At 44.9% G+C, this 21,907-nt stretch overlaps 1 protein-coding gene and 1 pseudogene across 1 annotated transcript in view; one reads left to right on the top strand and one right to left on the bottom strand.

Moving 5' to 3' along the window:
* LOC124622394 (prothoracicostatic peptide-like) overlaps positions 1-21,907 on the bottom strand; it is a 618,742-nt gene that overhangs the window by 265,132 nt on the left and 331,703 nt on the right. The window contains exon 2 of the mRNA XM_047148083.1: positions 10,035-10,461. Within this exon, the coding sequence (XP_047004039.1) occupies positions 10,035-10,460 (426 nt within the window). The 5' untranslated portion in view covers position 10,461. The remainder of the gene's footprint in view (positions 1-10,034; positions 10,462-21,907) is intronic.
* LOC124623315 lies at positions 20,518-20,635 on the top strand (annotated as a pseudogene).

Here is a 21,907-nt window from a genome sequence, read left to right as displayed (position 1 = left end):
TATCTCCTCTGTCAACCCGACCTGGTACGGATCCCACACTGATGAGCAATACTCAAATATAGGTCGAGCGAGTGTTTTGTAAGCCACCTCCTTTGTTGATGGACTACATTTTCTAAGGACTCTCCCAATGAATCTCAACCTGGCACCCGCCTTACCAACAATTAGTTTTATATGAGCATTTCACTTCAAATCGTTCCGTACGCATACTCCCAGACATTTTACAGAAGTAACTGCTACCAGTGTTTGTTCCGCTATCATATAATCATACAATAAAGGATCCTTCTTTCTATGTATTCGCAATACATTACATTTGTCTATGTCAAGGGTCAGGTGCCACTCCCTGCACCAAGTACCTATCCGCTGCAGATCTTCCTGCATTTCGCGGCCATTTTCTAATGCTGCAACTTTTCTGTATACTACAGCATCATCCGCGAAGAGCCGCATGGAACTTCCGACACTATCTACTATATCATTTATATATATTGTGAAAAGCAATGGTCCCATAACACTCCCCTGTGGCACGCCAGAGGTTACTTTAACGTCTGTAGACGTCTCTCCATTGAGAACAACATGCTGAGTTCTGTTTGCTAAAAACTCTTCAATCCAGCCACACAGCTGGTCTGATATTCCGTAGGCTCTTACTTTGGTTATCAGGCGACAGTGAGGAACAGTATCGAACGCCCTCCGGAAGTCAAGGAAAATGGCATCTACCTGGGAGCCTGTATCTAATATTTTCTCGGTCTCATGAACAAGTAAAGCGAGTTGAGTCTCACACGATCGCTGTTCCCGGAATCCATGTTGATTCCTACAGAGTAGATTCTGGGTTTCCAGAAATGACACGATACGCGAACAAAAAACATGTTCTAAACATATGGCGACATATCGGTTGGATGCTGGACGACTGGAGAATCGTGGCTTGTTCAGATGAGTCCCGTTTTCAGTTCTTAATAGCTGATGGTAGGGTTAGAGTGTGGCGCAGATTCCACGAAGCCATGTACCCAGGTTGTCAACAATGCCCTGTGCAAGCTGATGGTGGCTTCATAACGGTGTGGGCTGCGTTACATGGAATGGACTGTGTCCTCTGCTCCAACTGCAGCGATCATTGACTGGAAATGGTTATGTTCGGATACATGGAGAGCATTTACGGTCATTCACGGACTTCATTTTCCAAAACAAAGATGCGCCACGCCACGGGGCCACAATTACAGCATTTGCGTTTGGTTTGAAGAACCATCTGGAGATTTCGTGCGAATGATTTGGACATGAATCCAATCGAGCATTTGCGGCACAAATCTAGAGGTTAGTTCGTGCACAAAATCCTGTACCGGCAACAGTTTCGCAATTATGGGCGAGCGTAGGGGCAGCACGGCTCAATATTTATGCAAGGGACTTCCAAAGACGTCGAGTTGCTGCACTACGACGAGAAGAAGGAGGTCCGACAGGAAATTAGGACGTGTCCCGTGACTTTTGTCAACTCAGTGTTTATCATCCACAACGTTATTTTTGATTGAATGGCGCAGTTATTAACCCCCCAGACTCGCATACGGGGTTCAAATCCCCGGCCGTGCACTCTGATTTAGATTTTCAGTGACTGTCCCTAATCACTGTGAGGCATCAGTGTGGTACATGAAAAATACCGCCGTCGATTTCCGCACCCATTACAGCCATATACAAGCTCTCTTTCTGTCTAATCATCTCAAAGGTGAGAAATAAAGATTGGCAGATAGGTTCATCGGAAATACCACTGTAGTGCAAGGGGAATTCCAGTGTTAAATGCAGAGGAGAGAATACACTGAAAGCCTCTACGAGGGGGAAGATTTGTATGCTGTGATAGAAGAAGAAACAGGAGTCGATTTAGAAGAGATGGGGGATCCAGTATTATAATCAGAATTTAAAAGAGCTTTGGAGGACTTAAGATCAAATAAGGCAGAAGGGATCGATAACATCCCACCAGAATTTTTAAAATCATTGGGAGAAGTGACAAACTAAACGACTATTCACGTTTGTATGTAGAATATTTGAGTCTGGCGACATACCATTTGACTTTCGCAAGAGCATCATTCACAGAATTCCGAAGACGACAAAAGCTGACAAGTGCGAGAATTACCGCACAATCAGCTTAACAGCTCATGCATCCAAGTTGCTTACAAGAATAATATAAAGAAGAATGGAAAAGAAATATCTTCTGGTAAACCTTGCGGGATGTAAGGTCGTGGTCCATGAAACTCTTCAGCTCCTAACGTTTCGTCCAGTGCTTCGCTGGACATCTTCAGAGGGGTGTTTCTCCTCCGGTGAGAGAGGAGAGGAGAAACACCCCTCTGAAGATGTCCAGCGAAGCACTGGACGAAACGTTAGGAGCTGAAGAGTTTCATGGACCACGACCTTACATCCCGCAAGGTTTACCAGAAGATATTTCATCCGGTCGTGAAAGCCTTCATACTATGAATGGAAAAGAAAATTGAGGATGCGCTAGATGACGATCAGTTTGGCTTCAGGAAGAGTAAAGGCACGAGAGAGGCAATTCTGCGTTGCGGTTAGTAAAGGAAGCAAGACTAATGAAAATCAAGACACTTTCATAGGATTTGTCGACCAGGAAAAAGCGTTCGACAATGTAAAATGGTGCAAGATGGTCGAAATTCTGAGAAAATCAGGGGTAAGCTATAGGGAGAGACGGGTCATATACAATATGTACAACATTCAAGAGGGAATAATAAGAGTGGACGACCAAGAACGAAGTGCTCGTTTCTAAAAGGGTTTAAGACAAGTATGTAGCCTCTCGCCCATCCTGTAGTGGAATCAAAATTCAAGGTGAAAGGATATCAATGATACGATTCCCTAATGACATTGCTGTCCTGAGTGAAAGTGAAGAAGAATTACATGATTTGCTGAACAGTCTTATGAGTAAACAGTAAGGATTGAGAGTAAATCGAAGAAAGACGAAGGTAATGAGAAGTAGTAGAAATGAGAACACCGAGAAACTTAGCATCAGGTTTGTTGGTCACGAAGTAGATGAAGTTAAGGAATTCTGCTACCTAGGCAGTAAAATAACCAATGACGTTCGGAGCAAGGAGGACATCAAGAGCAGACTAGCAATGGCAAAAAGGGCATTCCTGGCCAACATAAGTCTACTAATATCAAATATCGGCCTTCATTTGAGAAACAAATTCCTGAGAATGTACGTCTGGAGTACAGCATTGTACAGTAGTGAAACATGGATTGTGGGAAGAGAAGAGAATCGAAGCACTTGAGATGTGGTGCCACAGACGAATTAGGTGGACTGATAAAGAATGAGTAGGTTCTGCGCGGAATCGGAGAGGAAAGGAATATGTGGAAAACGCTGATAAGGAAAAGGGACAGAATGATAGGACGTCTGTTAAGACATGGGGGAATGACTTACATGGTACTAGAGGGAGCTGTAGAAGGCAAAAACGGTAGAGGAAGACAGAGATTGGAATACATCCAGCAAATAAGTGAAGACGTAGGTTGCAAGTGCTACTCTGAGATGAAGGGGTTAGCACAGGAGAGGAATTATTGGCGGGCCGCATCAAACCAGTCAGAAGACTGATGACAAAAAAAAGTGCAAGGTGACACACGAAATGTGTAGCCATCTGTTTCGTACATAATTTATAAGTCGTACTATATATCCCGTTGAGTGTCTCAACAGCAGTAGCTGTAGAGTTTGGGGAAGCACATCAGTTACCATTGCTAGGAGACTAGTGTTTACAGCATGGCCGACAGTCGGCGATTAACAAAGCAGCAGCCATCGACAATTGTCACTTTTCCAGGACCAGGAAACGAAGTCATGCTGCGACTCAGAGGCGGTTTCGACAACAGTTTACACACGGTAGGCCCCCTGAAAGAGAATCATTTACAGGCTGTGTGATCAGTTTGTACTGGAAGAATCAGTTCTGGAAGCGAAGCGATCTCGACCTAAGCCTGTTTGTTCGCCGGAGAATACTGAAGCGGTACGGTATGGTCCTTAGAGAAACCCAAGCAAATCGCGCAGAAAGACAGCAGTGCAACTGGTCATACCCAGACACTCCGTTCAACGGATTTTTAAAAGTGAGATCCGGATGTAGCCGTACAGGATGACCCCTTCTCGGAAGCTCACCTCAGAAGACAACCGGCGGAGACTGTTTTTTGCCCGCTGGGCACACGATAAGGAACAAGCTCGTAACAACGTTTGGTTTTCAAACGAGGCGCATTCTCATTTGCACGATGTGGTTAACAGACACAACGTACGAATTTTAGGCTACAGAAAATCTGCAAGCGCTTCGAGAACGTTCTGTGCCATGTGCTGCTCGTGAGATACGGATCTGAATACGTAACTTGTTTTGAAGATAGACTTTTTATCGGTCAAGGGAACTTAATCTACGCTCTCAAGAATCTATTTTCGTTTCGTTGACGAACCTTTTCTTCACATTACTAAGAAGAATTTCTGGAGAACATGTATTTTCTTTCGTACTGCATCAGAAACAGCATACTGTTTGTATTCAAGGTCTACTTGTTCAGATAAACAAAGTGTGTTTACCTCTATTCGTGATCTTGTGGGAGTGTTCCGAGTGAGGAATACTTCAGTATGTACCTGCTGCACAATACGGCGATCCTCACTTGCGTTTGGTCAGACGAGATCGACTTGGAACCTGCGGAGGAACTTGCCTACCGCCTCGTTCCCATTCAGCCTGTCACTGGGTCAGTGGCACGTATGAATGTATCACTAATCTTGGTATTGCATGATTCGACCAGACGAACGAATGGACAACCATGACTGAAGCCCCTTTGAAACTCTGTCATGTTCTGACATGGTCAAGTCACAATATGTCACCATCGTTTATGTTCAGTGTCAAAGTACAATAACCACTCATGGATGGCATGTGGCAGCCATATCAGTTGAGGGTATATAAAGTGTATCGGGGGATGCGGAAGATAGTGCAGTTGTTTTCGTAATGCGGAAATGGAGCTATTTATGCGATGCCAAACGGGCATGATCATTGGCTTTCAGGCCAAGAGTGGAAGGATTGCCAGTACCGATACGTTTGAAGTATGTTCTCGTGCTGCCATGATTAAAGTGTACCATGCACGGCGAAGTGGAGCTATATAAAACTGCACCAGAAGCCAGAAATTACAGGGGTGAACAACGGCTGCGAAGATGTTTATCGCCGAATAGACGTGCAACTATTGAGCAACAGACCACCCAGACGAACCAAGCGGCTACAAACAGTGTCTCCTCAATGACCATTCATCGAATGTTGTGTCGATTGGCCCTCTACAGCAATCGCCTAGTTCATTCATCCATGCCACTGCTTTTCAGTCGTGATGAAGGATGGAACTGGCACGCCAGTGACACAACTGGACGTTCTCTGGATGGTATCAGGTGGCCTTTTCAGATGTACCACGTTTTATCCTCCACTGGACAGAGGGCAATTGGTGTGATTTGCGTGAAACGTCCGGAAGTAAACACAGTGCAACAATTGTCGGAAGCGTCTAGGACAGAGGACAGTCCCTGAGTGATCTCGTAATTTCGGAAGGCATAATGGATCAACAAAAGTATGCATTTATCCATGGAGTCCATGTCCGCCCCTACATGCAGTTCGTGGTTGCTCGGCACTATGGCGTTAACCAGCAGAAAAACTCAACGTGTAACAAAGATCACAGTCTATGTTGATGGTCTAAAGGGCACCATGATGAGTTTACCGTACTCCAGTCGACACGAAATTCCCCGGATTTAAACGCAATCGAGACTCTGTGGCTGTATCCTGATCGGACTGTTCACGCCACGAGTCATCAACCGAGAATCCTGCAGTCGGTGGGCTTCGTGTCCCTGTCGGTATCTTCTAGAAGCAGACTGACTCTCTTCGTGGACGTCTCGCAACAGTGTGCGCTGCGAAATGAGGCTATTCAAGCTTTCGAGAGTTGATCGCATTAATGTGACTCGACAGTGTGATAATGCTGTCTCACATGGGTACACAGCATGGGTGAGTCTTTCAAGCTGATCCCTTCACGTCTGACGCTCTTCGCGCCCCATATATACCCTACCAGTCCTGATAGACACACTAAACATGAACACCACTAATGCGCTCTGTCGTCCTATTTGTCACAGAGAATTGCAGCTCTTATCGCTAAAATACCCGACGGTGATGTGTATGAGTACCAAGTTAGAGAGACAGCCAGCCATGTCTTCTGAATGCTTCACTTTTTTTTTGTCAGGTATTAAATTAGAAACCCAGTAAAGCGCTGTGTAGTTGATGATCGTGTCGATGAGCCCCAGCGTAAGTGAAAGTTAGAGCTGCTGGCAAAGCAGCATGTAGCTGATTAGACAAGGAAAACTGTGTTATCAAAATGGTTCAAATGGCTCTGAGCACTATGGGACTTAACATCTGAGGTCATCAGTCCCCTACAACTTAGAACTTCTTAAACCTAACTAACCTAAGGACATCACATACATCCATGCCCGAGGCAGGATTCGAACCTGCGACCGTAGTGGTCGCGCGGTTACAGACTGTAGCGCCTAGAACCGCTCGGCCACACCGACCGGCCCACTGTGTTATCCAGTGCTATCCTAAATATTATTCAAACTGTGCACTGAGCAGCTCATAAAGGATACCAAGGAGAAATTTGGAAACGGAATTAAAGTTGAGGGCGAAAAAATGAAAGCTTTGATCTTTCCTAGTGACATTCTAATTCTGTCAGTAATGGCGAAGGATTTGAAAGAGCAGCTGAGTGCCATTGATGTCTTCAGAGCAAGTTAAAACATGATGCTGTCTTCTCTCATTAATTAGCACAGTCTTAGCAACTATACAGGTCACTTTGTCCAGTAGAGCCTGATACCTGCACTCGTGTGTGCCTACCTGCAACGTCTGGTTACTTTTTTGAGGGCGAGCAAAAAAATGATTCAAATGGCTCTGAGCACTATAGGACTTAACATCTCAGGTTATCAGTCCCCTAGAACTTAGAACTACTTAAACCTAACTAAGGACATCACACACATCCATGCCCGAGGCGCGGTTCCACAATGGAGCGCCTAGGACCACTCGGCCACCAGCGGCCGGCTCAGGGCGAGCAGGTAGGTTTGAGAGATCAGTGAGTGGACGTATGCCTCAGTCTGGCAAGCTCCGCTGTGAGTGCAGCACATAGCGTACGTTGCAGTTATTTAGAATAAATACCTTGTTTCCTCTTTGTCATTTGAATGGAAAAGAGGGGAGGGTAGTGAGTAGTTTGACACTATCTACTCAGGATTAAAGTGTGTGAACACAGGAGCCAGGGGGCTGCAGGTGAACAGTTGTGTGCGGATTAACATCAGCAAAGGCAAAACAACTGTAATCGAATGTAGCCGAATTAAATCAGGTGACGCTGATGGAATTGGCTTCGGAAACGAAACACTGAAAGTTCTGAGTTCTGCAATTTGGGCAGTAAAATAACTGATAATCGCTGACGTAGGGGGGTAAAACTTCTCAAAAGGAGAAATTTATCGTGTAAATATAAGTAGAAGAAAGTCCTTTTTGAAGATATTCGTCCGGTCTAGCCTTGTAAGGGAGTGCAGTGTGCACGATAAGTTGTTCGGATAATGAGAGATCCGAAGCTTTAGAAAACTGGTGATACAAGATGTGCAGTCTTAAAGCATAGACAGCACAGCGACCAGCGCCGCGCCGCGAAACGCCATCAAGAAGGCTCTGACGCACGCACTGATTGAAAGAGCGGGCAGCGCCATACCTTCAAGAAGACAGAGTTCAACGCCCCCTGTCAATGCTGACTTAACCAGCCGCCCATCGCAGGTCGGGCCCAGTTTGTTCGCCGCTTTCGATGCCATCAGCATTAAGTAATAATGATAATAATGAGGTCCCATACTCCGAGGAGCGTAGGGGACGATGCGGGAGACCCGCACCGCCGTACTAGGCAAGGTCCTAGCGGAAGTGGTTTGCCTTCCTCCGACCGTAATGGGGATGAATGATGAAGATAAAGACGACACAACACCTAGTCATCTCGAGGAAGGATAAATACATGACCCCGCCGGGAATCGAACCCGTGACCCCGTGCGCGTGAAGCGACAACGCTACCGCAAGACCAAGAGCTGCGGACGTATTGAGTAACAGTAGCACGATACTTAGCTTGAGTTCTACGACCAGTGATACTGTGTAAAAGTAACTGCATGTAAGAGGCACAGGAAGCACATCAAGCCCCCTGATAACGAGAAGTTAAGTTATGTCTTCCCTCTTTAGAAATAATGTGTTCTATAAATCTGCAAGTGTTATGTACATATCACTTTGGATTCCTGCCACTGGCCATCGGGACTCCTCTCTTTCCTTGTTTGCGTCGGTGCTGACTCCCACAATAGATGACATAACACGAAAGGATGTTCAAGATTACTTGGCTATATAGAGTAACTGATGAGGCGGTACTCCGTCGAATGGGAGACAGCAGAAATTTATGGTTCAACTTGACTGAAAGATTTGTTTGGTTGATAGGAGACATGTTTAAGCATTAGGAAATCGTCAGTTTCGTTATCGAAAAGTGTGTGGTGGTGGTGTGGGTGGCGGGTGGGGGCGGGGGGAAGAGGTACGTGTTAAAATGTAGAGAGAGACCAAGGACTGAATACAGTAAGCAATTTCAAATGGATGTAGATTACAGTCAGAAGTCAAAGTGAAACGTCCCCTTAGAAATATTAGTGAATTACTGTGCCGGTAAACCTCTTACGTTATTTGATTTTCAAACAGCTGAACAGAACTGAACGTACTCAGACATTACTCTCTTTACTTATTCTGATCAACACTAAACTGACACACAATATTTTTAGCGCAACGCAATCTCACTTTCAATAATCCTTACAAAAGAATGGCCCTGACTATCAATAACCTATACCTTTCATGAATCACTTACCTCACAAAAATCTTCGTTACTCAAACTACTGCAGTACAGCGTGCGCCAATACTGCCAGCTGAATAAAAGATTCTAACTACTGAAGGCACTAACTACTGATAGACATACTTAGCAAATGAAAGATTTGGATATGGAACAAACAACGTATTTACCTTTATAGTCTTCAAAAGTCGTAATATATATATATATATATATATATATATATATATATATATATATATATATATATCAGTTCATGACCTCCAGTCTTACAAATTTACTCTCTCTGATGGACACACGTCCAGATCATCCGCTGTCAAAACTCCGCCATCTCACTCCCCGCAACCACCACTGCTGGCGGCTCACCTCCAACTGCGCAACGCTACGCGCTGTTCACATCCAACTGCCCAACACTACAATAGCGAATATTCCAACAATGCCAACCAGCCGCAGACTGCACACAGCACAGCCAGTGATTTTCATACAGAGCGCTACGTGGCGTTACCAACATAAAAACTTAAACAGCCTGCTTACAAAAGTAGTCCCATACTCAGTAAATGATTGTAGGAGAACAGATGCAGGAATCCTGTATCGCCATTCTAGGCGAGGTACTAGCGGAGGAGGTTTGTTATTTCCTTCCTGCAACGTGTAATGAAGTGTCAAGTTTGTATGTGTTTCATGTGAACGACTATAGTAGAGCTTGTACAGTGTAGTGTCGGGGTTGTGTGGTTATGGATGAAGAGGAGGAACAGGGTGCTACCCAGTGCCAGCACATAGCCTAATTCTTTAAAATAGCACCAAGCTAGCCACCAAGCTGACGTCCCCATCTGATGGTCGGATTAACATCCTGAGACACTGCAGAGAGATGTGGAATTTCGTTCAAGACACTGGCGCAAACATTTGTCATCAGGAATCTTACCTCCGCCACCTCTCCTCCCCTTGCTGGCGAAACACTGACAGTAAAAATTTTCCACCAGCAGGATTCGCAGTGGCTCATCTATTAGCCCAACCACAGTCGTGTGCATTAGCGACCTCAGGTACGGTGGAAGATGTAGGTTACGGTAGTAATGTAGACACGAAGAGGCTCATACAGTGTGTTCAGTCAAATCAGCCTTAGGACTGCAGACCACGAAAACAGCAGTAATGTGTTATTCCAGAGAGATGTGGCCGGTGTGACTCACCTGCAGGTCCCTCCATCCTCGCTTTCCCCAGCCGGCGTTCAGGTCCTGCCAGGCACGCTTGCCCCAGGCAGAGCCCAGGTCCTGCCAAGCACGCTTCCCCCAGCCGGCATTCAGGTCCTGCCACGCGCGCTTGCCCCAGGAGGAGCCCAGGTCTTGCCACGCCCTCTTGCCCCACGAGGATCCCAGGTCTTGCCACGCTCGCTTGCCCCAGCCGGCGTTCAGGTCCTGCCATGCTCGCTTCTCCTCGTCTGACTTGTCTTCGTCGCTGGCTGCTGGAGATGCGGCGGCAGCAGCGGGGGCGGCCGCAGAGACGGTGTCGGCGGCGGGGGCCTGGGGGGCAGCGAGGGAGCAGCTGGCAAGTGCTGCGAGCAGTGCCAGCAGCAGCAGGCTGGCGGTGGCCGCGCGGGGGCGGAGGCCGTGGCGCATCCTGCTGCAACACACCAGATTGGGACGTTCAGCATACACTGTCAGGGTCCAAGAATGGCCCACAACCAGGGCCGGTTTAAGGCCTAATCGAGGCAAGCATGCACTTGGCGCACCAAGGAGAGGGTGGGAGGGGGAGGGGGGGCGGGCGTCAAAGGTACCCAACTACAAAATTCATACTCTGCTGGAAGAAAAGCCCTCAAGAATTGCTCTTCAAACACACTAAAGGAGAGTATCCCAAATTTTACAGCAGAGTACTGCGTGGAGTACAGGAGCAGTTCCCAGACGATGGCTGTTTGTATCAATATGACAATGCGCCGTGTCACATGGCAATGGTTTGTGGACAGTAACATTCCTGAAATGGACTGGCCTCTCAGAGTACAGACATGAACCCAGTGAAACACTTGGCGATGAATCAAGACCCCGACGTCGCTGCAGGACCAACGACCAACATCACTACACTCCATGAGTCTCTATATGCCCTCGAAAACAGTGGACGTTCTGTGACCTTCATTTGGACCTCAGGACGTGTCGGGATACAGGACAATGAGCTTGCTGACCGCCTGGCCAAACAGGTTACCAGTAAACCAGTTCTGGAGATTGGCCTGCCGGAGACCTATTTGCGATCGGTCTTCCGCCTCAAAGTTTTCACGATCTGGGATACTGAATGGCACACCCTCTATACACCAAATAAACTCCGTGTTATCAAGGAGACAACAAATGTGTGGCGGTCATCCATGCGAGCCACTGATAGGGAATCTGTGGTCCTTTGCCGGCTACGCATTGGCCATGTTTGGCTAACACACGGTCGCCACCTCCGTCGCAGGGAACCACCTCGGTTTCACTGTTGCTCCCCTATGACTGTCGTCCATATCTTGTTGGACTGCCCAATTTTAGCCGCTCTGCGGCGGAATATTAACCTTCCGAGCACCCTGCCTACGTTGCTGGGTAGATTCAGCTTTATGCTTTATTCGTAAGGGGGCTTCTTATCGTACCATCTAAGGGTGGGAGTCTGGCCTTCTCTCCGAGGCCTCCTCCTCCCTCTGATTTCAGTCTCTATCATCCTTTCTCTGCATTTTGTTTGCCTTGTTGTTCGTCTTTTCCCTATGTGTGTTCATCTCGCCTTGTCTTTTTGGGCTGGACATTCTGTGGTGTACTTTCTCCCCATTTTTCTTCCTTTCTTTCGTTTTCTGTTTCGGTGTGGTTCCCCATTCCTTTTATCCCGTTTAACCTCCCCAAATTAAATTTGGGTCTTGTTTTACCTTGAGTCTTGCTTCCCTCAGGAAAAAGGGACTGATGACCCTGTAGTTTACTCTCTTGATATCCGAAGCCAACCAACCAATCTCTGGTTTCGGTTGTTGAAGAGGAATGGACTGCCATTCCTCCAAAGACATTCGGACACCTCACTGAAAGGGTCCCCAGCAGTGTTCAAGCCATCACAAGAGCAAAGGGTTGACCCACCCCACATTAGTGTCCATTAGTAGGTGTTTAGATACTTTCGATATAACTGTGTAAAGTGTATGATTTTTAACTTCCCTGTTGAAGATAGTGGTATTATAATCGTCGGAAACAGAGTTCTGGCCCAACCATATTTTCTCTTCGACGATGTATCAGTAGAGAAGCATTGCGCAGTCTGGCTGTGGCCAACATGCTCTTGGAACATGTCAAGGAACAAAACATAACAGCCCTCTGGAATGTGATGTGTTTCTTATGCTGCAGTTGCAGTATGCTCATTATGGTGACATTGTAGACAGAAGCTGGAGGAATTCATTGCATATCACAGTCCAGTACAACTTGAGACGAACTTCATCAAGGAGGAAAGATAGGTTACGCTCTCCACGAGTGACACATGATCATGCAGTATGGACCAGGAATGTGAGATAGCGATGAGAACAGGATGAGGAGTCCTTGAGCGACGCAGGTAGCGAGGAATACCGTATCGGATTTGGTGTCAAGATGCACAGCTCCCAGTACCGATAGGTAATGCGTAAGTGATTAAGAAACAAATCTGACATTGAAATAAATGAAAAACACCAGTTTGCTTTTGTTCTACAATATTACTTTTATCGTTAACCGGTTTTCGGCTTACTAGGCCATCTTCAGATATTTACTGAGTATTATCACCAAAGAAGCTAAATGTTAGCAAACAACATTGGAAGAGAAGTAACACATCTAGACTGAAGTAGAAACATACAGTAAGTAACATCTTTGCAATGAAAAAGTAAAAACTGAACAGTACATAAATAACAGTGGAGTAGACAGGAAAACCTTTAGCACAAAATAGGAAGAGCATGCCTACATAACATTTTCTGTTAATAAACAAAACTAATAAAGTAAAATAAAATTAGTGCTAGACAAGGCTGCATCAGGAGGTATGAAACATACACAACCAATTAAAGAGACAGTTATCAATGTAACTACAGAATACGTAAGGAACTTAAGCAATATCAATAAGATAAACAGAAATAAATAAATTTATGAAATGGAGGTGTTTGAGGAAACCTACAGTTTGAGAGTGTGGTGGTACTGCATATTAACATTAACATTATAATCAAAGCAGTGGTTGTGTAACAGTTTTCATTAAATAAATGAGCAAAGTAAAATATGAACAGTATTTGATGAAACAACTACAAGGGGTGTTAAACATGGACAGTAATAAAAGTACCAGTTAAAAGATAGCCTTAACTATTGAAACTACAGACTATGTGGAATACAAAGACAACTTCAACAAAACAAAACAACTTAATGAATACAGAAAAATGGGAATATGTTGGAAGAGAGAGTGTGGGAAGTAATGAAACGACTAAAACGATCACATAATCCCAACTGCGGACTGCCTGTCTAACAGTATCCAGGCACACAAAAAAAAAAGTGTTTTTCACTATTTCATATAATGAAATCTTGAGTTGTCGGGAGTTCTGCAAGATATCAGCGTTGTTCTTGCACGATATTTGGACGGCGTAACTCGCTGTCTTCTTCAGGTGCTACCCGAGAAAGATATAATTACTAACCGAGTTTAAAAATTTAAAATGCGTTCATAACCTACTAATTAATCTTACGTTCAAGCCTCACCACAGCAAGTCAAGTATCAAAGCAAGAAAATGTGCGTATGTCTTGACGCAGTGTAATTTACGGTACGTAAATTACGCTGACTGTTTAAGAATGAGGGGACATAGCGATTTCAAACAAACTTTAAACATAAAATCAAACCCCGACTAAACTTTTACGTACTCGTGTTGATGTGGTAAAACTTGAGCATCAAGTGAGGTTGGTGGTGGCTTTCCAAAACATACAGAAATCCGACATCAGTATGTTCCGATATTGCCGCTGTCTTTACCAGGTATCTGTCTACAGAACACTTAGAAACTCCGTGAATACTATTAGCCAGCCATTCCACTACGACCACGAAACGTCATTTGCATGTTATCTAATTACTGACCACCCCTACAACGGGCTTGGCAGTCTTGTTGAATGGAAGGGATAGTGTCTCGAAAAGAGGTTTCTTTACTTTTCCTACCATCAAGACTAAAATAAACATTAACAGGTAAAAGGGTTAACACTTTTTTGGTTCCCCAGTTTTGCTTTTCTTTTCAAAAAATGGTTCAAATGGCTCTAAGCGCTATGGGACTTAACATCTAAGGTCATCAGTCCCCTAGACTTAGAACTACTTAAACCTAACTAACCTGGGGACATCACACACATCCATGCCCGAGGCAGGATTCGAACCTGCGACCGTAGTAGCTGCGCTGTTCCGGACTGAAGCGCCTAGCACCACTCGGTCACAGCGGCCGGCTGCTTTTATTCTTTTTCATTGGGTGAGTGATTTGAAAGTAATAAAACCAACACAGTTACGGTTTTGTACCTTCAATCACGAAAGTTTTACGTGCTTAACGTTCAATAGTTAATACTTTAACTCATTTGTAAAGTAGTGAGATGTTTGAAGCTGTTTTATAAATTTCATTTTATCCATATTTTGCAGCTTCAAATGTTTGTACACAAATGTGTCTCTTGAATGAAGTGATATACATGAACAGGATGGAGAGAAGGATGCATGACGGTGTTAAAAAGTTAAAAACCCTTTTCTTCGATTATGTGGTAAGCTTACACCGTTCGTTTTTCCGCTATTTCGCACACCTTTTCTGCATTTGACTTACGAAATTCATAACCTAACATCAAACCTTTTCTTGACAGGAATATATGCTTCACCTCATTCAAGAACAAAAAAAAATCACGTGTTAAGACAAGTCACACGTGATGACGGACCCGAAAGGTCTGAAATGCATACTTCCAGTATATGTTTTATAAATGGTAGTCCGATTCGTTAAAGAAACAGCGGTTTTGAATTGCTGGTCGTCTGTAAACTGTGATCATTCTGCATATGAATTTAATGTGGTCTGATTGTTCTGAAGAGCTGTAATAGTTGCGCGCTGAACGTGAAATCTTCGCGGCACCCTCTGTGACGGCACCCCGGAGTGGCACCGCGTGACGTCACGGCATCCGCTGGTAGCCTGCGCCACTCCTCTGCGCGCCATCAACATTTATGAGAACGCGCCTGAATTTCTGCAACGGGGAGTTTGTGCCACGTGAGCTGCGCAAAACGGCTGCCCGTGCTGGCTACTTATCATCTCCAGCGCCTTTGCCGAAAGAAGCTCACTCACCGGCGATGACCTTCCACGTGAGGCAGGGAAGCAAACACTCAACAACGCCTGCAAAACCACATAGGAGAGTGGCTGCTTTAATCGCCAAAACAGAAGTCTGTTAATCGGAGATAAACAAGCCATGAGGCTAGAAGTAATATTCCTACATGAAGTAGTTAATTTTGCTTACATTTGAATTGTTGTTGTTGTTGTCTTCAGTCCTAAGACTGGTTTGATGCAGTTCTCCATGCTACTCTATCCTGTGCAAGCTTCTTCATCTCCCAGTACCTATTGCAACCTACATCCTTCTGAATCTGCTTAGTGTATTCATCTCTTGGTCTCGCTCTACGATTTTTACCCTCCGCGCTGCCCTACAATGCTAAATTTGTGATCCCTTGATGCCTCAAAACATCTCCTACCAACCGGTCCCTTCTTCTTGTCAAGTTGTCCCACAAACTCCTCTTCTCCCCAATTCTATTCAATACCTCCTCATCAGTTATGTGATCTACCCACCTAATCTTCAGCATTCTTCTGTAGCACCACATTTCTAAAGCTTCTATTCTCCTCCTGTCCGAACTATTTATCGTCCATGTTTCACTTCCATACATGGCTACACTCCATACAAATACTTTCAGAAATGACTTCCTGACATTTAAATTTATACTCGATGTTAACAAATTTCTCTTCTTCAGAAATGCTTTCGTTGCCATTGCCAGTCTACATTTTAAATCTTCTCTACTTCGACCATCATCAGTTATTTTGGTCCCCAAATAGCAAAACACCTTTACTACTTTAAGTGTCTCATTTCCTAATCTAATTCCCTCAGCATCACCCGACTTAATGCGACTACATTCCATTATTCTCGTTTTGCTTTTGTTGATGTTCATCATATATCCTCCTTTCAAGACACTGTGCATTCCGTTCAACTGCTCATCCAAGTCCTTTGCTGTCTCTGACAGAATTACAATGTCATCGGTGAACCTCAAAGTTTTTACTTCTTCTCCATGGATTTTAATACCTACTCCGAATTTTTCTTTTGTTTCCTTTACTGCTTGCTCAATATACAGATTGAATAACATCGGGGAGAGACTACAACCCTGTCTCACTCCCTTCCCAACCACTGCTTCCCTTTCATGCCCCTCGACTCTTATAAGTGCCACCTAGTTTGTCTACAAATTGTAAATAGCCTTTCGCTCCCTGTATTTTACCCCTGCCACCTTTAGAATTTGGAAGAGAGTATTCCAGCCAACATTGTCAAAAGCTTTCTCTAAGTCTCCAAATCCTAGAAACGTAGGTTTGCCTTTCCTTAATCTTTCTTCTAAGATAAGTCGTAGAGTCAGTATTGCCTCACGTGTTCCAACATTTCTACGGAATCCAAACTGATCTTCCCCGAGGTCGGTTTCTACTAGTTTTTCCATTCGTCTGACATTTTAATTAGTGATTTTAAATGTGTTACGAAGGCGGACGAGAGGTACCAAGCAGAGGGCAATTACGACCCCATGTAGAGGTATTATCTATAATTTTTTTATTTGTCGTAATTGAAATTATTTAAGAATGTTAGTAATTTTCGCTAAGATGACGCTTTGCGTAGTGAGGGAGCACTTCATTTAAAGTTTGAACGATCCTTTACGCTCGAATCCACACAAGATACGCCAGACAAGCGGTTGTGCTACTTAGAAGATGATGGCAACCTAATGCAACTAAGTAGACGGCCCAAAACTGTGAAAACGAGCACAGTTAGGTAGGAAGTAAAAGGCAGAGTCCCTCGCGCAGTAGCTCGTTATCTTCGAACCCTGTGGTTTTAAATAACCACAACAAGAGCTTGACCTCACTGGGACTCGAGTTGTACTGCAGTCAGAACGTATACCAGTGGCGGATACAGTCACTCTTCAGACCACATGGTCCTACAGTTTAGGCGCCTTGCTGCAGTAGACTAATGAACGTGCAGAGAGGCGGCGCACTGCGCGTGCGCCAGATTTGGGACGAACCCTAGTAAAGCCTCCATGCACGTGGCCCGTCATCACGTTTGTCTGTCTGAATGGACTCATGATCACACAAACGCCCAAAAATGGCTGTGTGACATGGTTGGTGTCTGTGAGGGGACTTGTTTTGGTATAGCCTTGCTGCCTCTCGACCATTTCCATCCGATTGGCCGCGACACAAACAGCATCTCCTCTTGTTCCCGACGTGAATATAGGACCCTTCTGCTGCTTACAGTACGCTGCGTCAGTCGCACAGCCTGCAACTCAAACGAACACAAGGCACAGGATCAGAGGATCTTTCAGTTCTCAGCGCCATCTACCGTGGCAACGATGCATTTCCTCAATTTCGAGTCAGGAATCCGTCCCTGCAGTACGTCCGTTTAATTTATCTTCACCCTATAGAGTTTATGGAAAGTGTCAGAGATAGGGATACAAAGAATGCAAGCAATCAGTAATGTAAGCTGGAATGAGTTGGGTTGTTTTGGGGGAATAGACCAACCAGCGAGGTCATCGGTCTCATCGGATTAGGTAAGGATGGGGAAGGAAGTCGGCCGTGCCCTTTCGAAGGAACCATCCCGGCATTTGCCTGAAGAGATTTAGGGAAATCACGGAAAACCTAAATCAGGATGGCCGGACGCGGGATTGAACCGTCGTCCTCCCGAATGCGAGTCCAGTGTGCTAACCACTGCGCCACCTCGCTCGGTAAGCTGGAATGAGATTTTCGCTATGCAGCGAAGTGTGCGCTGATATGAAACTTCCTGTCAGATTAAAACTGTGTGCCGGACCGAGACTCCAACTCGGGAGCTTTGCCTTTCGCGGACAAGTGCTCTATCAACCGAGCTACCCAAGCATAACTCACGACCCGTCCTCACAGCTTCAATTCTGCCAGTACCTCGTCTGAAAGTTTCGCAGAAGAGCTTCTGTGAAGTTTGGAAGGTAGGAGACGAGGTACTGGCAGAATTGAAGCTGTGAGGACGGGTCGTGAGTTGTGCTTGGGTAGCTCGGTTGATAGAGCACTTGTCCGCGAAAGGCAAAGGTCCCGAGTTCGAGTCTCAGTCCGGCACACAGTTTTAATCTGTCAGGAAGTTTCAGTAATGTAAGCTGTCTGGTTTCATGTCCAACTGATGCGGACAGAGCATTATGGAGTCCATTCTGTTGAATGTCCTGGAAAACACACCTCGCCTTAAGCGACCTGCTATCCAAGACGACCTCCCACCCACTAAATCAAATGGATACATACAACAATCTAAAAATTTCCGAACTTAAGACGAAAGCAATGGCCATTCAAAGCAAATATGCAATACGGTGGAAAATAATAATTAACGTTATAAATATTTTGGCCGAGCCGCGACTTATGACTATGATAAAGAAATGGATGAAAATTTCAAACAGTATGTAGCACAATAAACAGAACACTTACCTACATAATCAGAACAGACACTCAAATCAAACTTTATGAAATTATGACGATACATTTACTGCTCTATGGGAGCGAAGGTTGGTTAACTGATAAAGAAAGGTGACAGTAAAATACACTCACGTTCAGAAAAAAAACAGAAGACTGAACGACTAGAGATGGGCCGTTCATATTCACAGGACCTGTACATTAGTATGTCCTGCAGAAATGATTAGCATTTGAACCATGTCGCCCACCGGTTCTAGGTCAACATCGACATCGCGGCGCAACGCCATCGACTGGTAAAATGTGCCTGCGGCTCTTGTTGTCGCTATAAACGGAACGTAATGGGTCAGTGTGACTCGAGCAGACGTATGCGCGAGCCGTACAGTCAAATACGTGAGCTTCAAGATGGCCATTATTGACATGGGAAACTGTTACTCTTGTGGGATGAAGTGTTTCGGCAGTGCAATGGGTGTGTGCAGAATGTTTCACGAAACAAATGGGATTTTGGAACCAGGTGAATGCAGCATGTATGGCGATATATCACAGGACACCATTCGTGTCTTATACTCATCGATGCCGCCGGCTGGGGTGGCCGAGCGGTTCTTGGCGCTAAAGTCTGGAACCGCGCGACCGCTACGGTCGCAGGTTCGAATCCTGCCTCGGGAATGGGTGTGTGTGAAGTCCTTAGGTTAGTTAGGTTTAAGTAGTTCTAAGTTCTAGGGAACTGATGACCTTAGAAGTTAAGTCCCATAGTGCTCAGAGCCATTTGAACCTCATCGATGCCATTACGCATGGGACAAGTTATCAGGGTCCACGACCGACCCTTTGCCTAGTAGGCAACAGGACACATGCTGAACCAAGATGACTGAAGTGCTAACCATTTCTGCAGAACGTACTAACTGACGTGTCCTGTGAATATGAAAGTCCTATTTCTAGTTGTTCAATGTTTCTGTTTTTTTTCTGAACATGAGTGTGCAAGCGGAAGAGATGAGTTTCTTGAGAAGAACAAGGGGCTGTACAGAAAGAAATTTAATAAAGAACGAAGATGTTCGAATTTAATTGAATGTACATTTCCAATAATGAAGAAATATTTGAATACACTGATAGATGGAAATAGGTTGTAAATAGAGTGAAAAATGAGAAAATTCTGAACTACAACTCCGAAGAAAGGAGAAACACAGGTCGGCCGAGGAAACGAGGTGCATAAACTTTGTGAGGACGGAATAGGCTTATGCTGAATCCCCGACGACGATTATAAAGTATTACCTTTAAATTACAGGTCAGTTAGTTGACACTGGTTACTCTGGTGCTACTGTTATACAAAACTGAGAAATTAAAAAAAATCCTTTTAAATGCTACTTCAGAAGTATGCCTGATACGGTTATTAGAGAGCTAAGAGCCTCAGAATTTGAAAAAAAAGCCGTACGTATCATTAGAGTGAATAGAAATGCAACAAGCACCCTCGCCTTTCACAAAGGCACATATACAAAACTTTTTCAAAAGGACAAGTTAGGTAGAAAAACAAGAAGGGAGGAGAGGAGGCAATATTAGCAAAGAGGAAACCCTAATGTGGAAATGGTGATTAGTGTAGTTACATAAACGCAGACAGTACGTGCAACTTAAAACATCGATCAATAGCTTCCAGACATTTGGAGCATAGTGATGAAACTTCCCGGCCTGTAACCGAATTGCTGTGGAGAAACTTGCTGGCACGTTCCGGGCGAGTCGAAGATCTCGGTGAAAACTCTGACGAACGCTGGCTGTTTAGTCTCTGTCAGAGGTGAAGTTACGTAATTGCTACAGCGGGTGGTTAGAGGGCTGACGTTTTACGGTCACGTGTTGTCTAGGCTTACTACTTTACAGAACATTACAGTGGGAATTATGATTAATAATATAGCGTCTACTACTTATTTTGGTTTGCTACATTTAGTTTCATACTGTTTGTGAGGAAGTATTCGCAACAGTTCGTCTTTATGCCGATATCCACTACAAACTGAAATCTCTCGCACTGAATAATTTAGACGCTTTAGGCTAACTTGGGCAACGGCCTTGCCGCAGTGGATACACCGGTTCCCGTGAGATCACCGAAGTTAAGCGCTGTCGGGCGTGGTCGGCACTTGGATGGGTGACCCTCCAGGCCGCCATGCGCTGTTACCATTTTTCGGGGTGCACTCAGCCTCGTGATGCCAATTCAGGAGCTACTCGACCGAATAGTAGCGGCTTCGGTCAAGAATACCATCGTAACGACCGGGAGAGCGGTGTACTGACCCCACGCCCCTCCTATCCGCATCCTCCACTGAGGATGAGACGGCGGTCGGATGGTCCCAGTGGGGCACTCGTGGCCTGACGACGGACTGCTTTAGGCTAACTTACATATGGTCTCTGTATTCCAAAAGTCTTCTGGGTGAAGCGTTTTTACCCATTGACAGTAAATCTGACGCTGGTAATCCAATTTCTTGCTCAGAAAATGGTTATTACCGCTAACATTTTGTGGTGTCACCGCCAGACTCCACACTTGCTACGTGGTAGCCTTTAAATCTGCCGCGGTCCGTTAGTATACGTCGGACCCGCGTGTCGCCACTGTCAGTGATTGCAGACCGAGCGCCACCACACGGCAAGTCTAGAGAGACGTCATAGCACTCGCCCAGTTGTACAGCCGACTTTGCAAGGAAAGGTTCACTGACAAATACGCTCTCATTTGCCGAGACGATAGTTAGCATAGCCTTCAGCTACGTCATTTGCTACGACCTAGCAAGGCGCCATAGCATTTGATATTGAGATTCTATTAATGAATCATCAAGAGCGATGTTCTACAATTATGGATTAAAGTTAAGTATTCTACCAGTACCTCCTGTTTTGCTACTATTAATTCCCTTAACTGTTGCAGACCTCGCGCCAGTCAGCGTGTAATTAAACGCGTGCATTTCGGCCTCCTCTAACAACACTTCACATTTCATCTAGTAACAGACATTTTAATGATACAGCCTTTGTCAAGATGGGCACGACATATTCGCCGACATCTTGTCCAGTTAATAACGAAAACTTTGAGGAGGAGATGTTGATGTCTCTTTTGGTTAAATCTGCTGTGTTCTTGATTTACCTGAATTATCTACTAGTAATGAAGCCGCAAGGCGAATGGAGGTTACTTGAATATTTTAGTTATCTGAATTCTTTGCACGGGCGTATCCTGTTCGAAAAGAGGACTGTTTGTTACTTTGGTGTTCTAGTACAACATAAGGGCTTTATCAGAAGCTCACTGGTAGTCTACTTTATTGGCACTCACTGTGCTGATCACGTGAAAATGTCGTCGATAATGGTATTACAGAGGAAATGGAACGTCTAAAAAGTAATTTTAAAGGGCAAAGTATATTCTCTGCTCGGGATATACGTAAAGTTTAAATACAACTTTGTTGCGAATTGCAGAATTTG

Source organism: Schistocerca americana, chromosome 7 (assembly GCF_021461395.2).
Source record: "Schistocerca americana isolate TAMUIC-IGC-003095 chromosome 7, iqSchAmer2.1, whole genome shotgun sequence".
Taxonomy (NCBI): Eukaryota; Metazoa; Arthropoda; class Insecta; order Orthoptera; family Acrididae; genus Schistocerca; species Schistocerca americana.
Note: the sequence above shows the minus strand (reverse complement) of the source record. Positions and strands in the feature narration are given on the sequence as shown.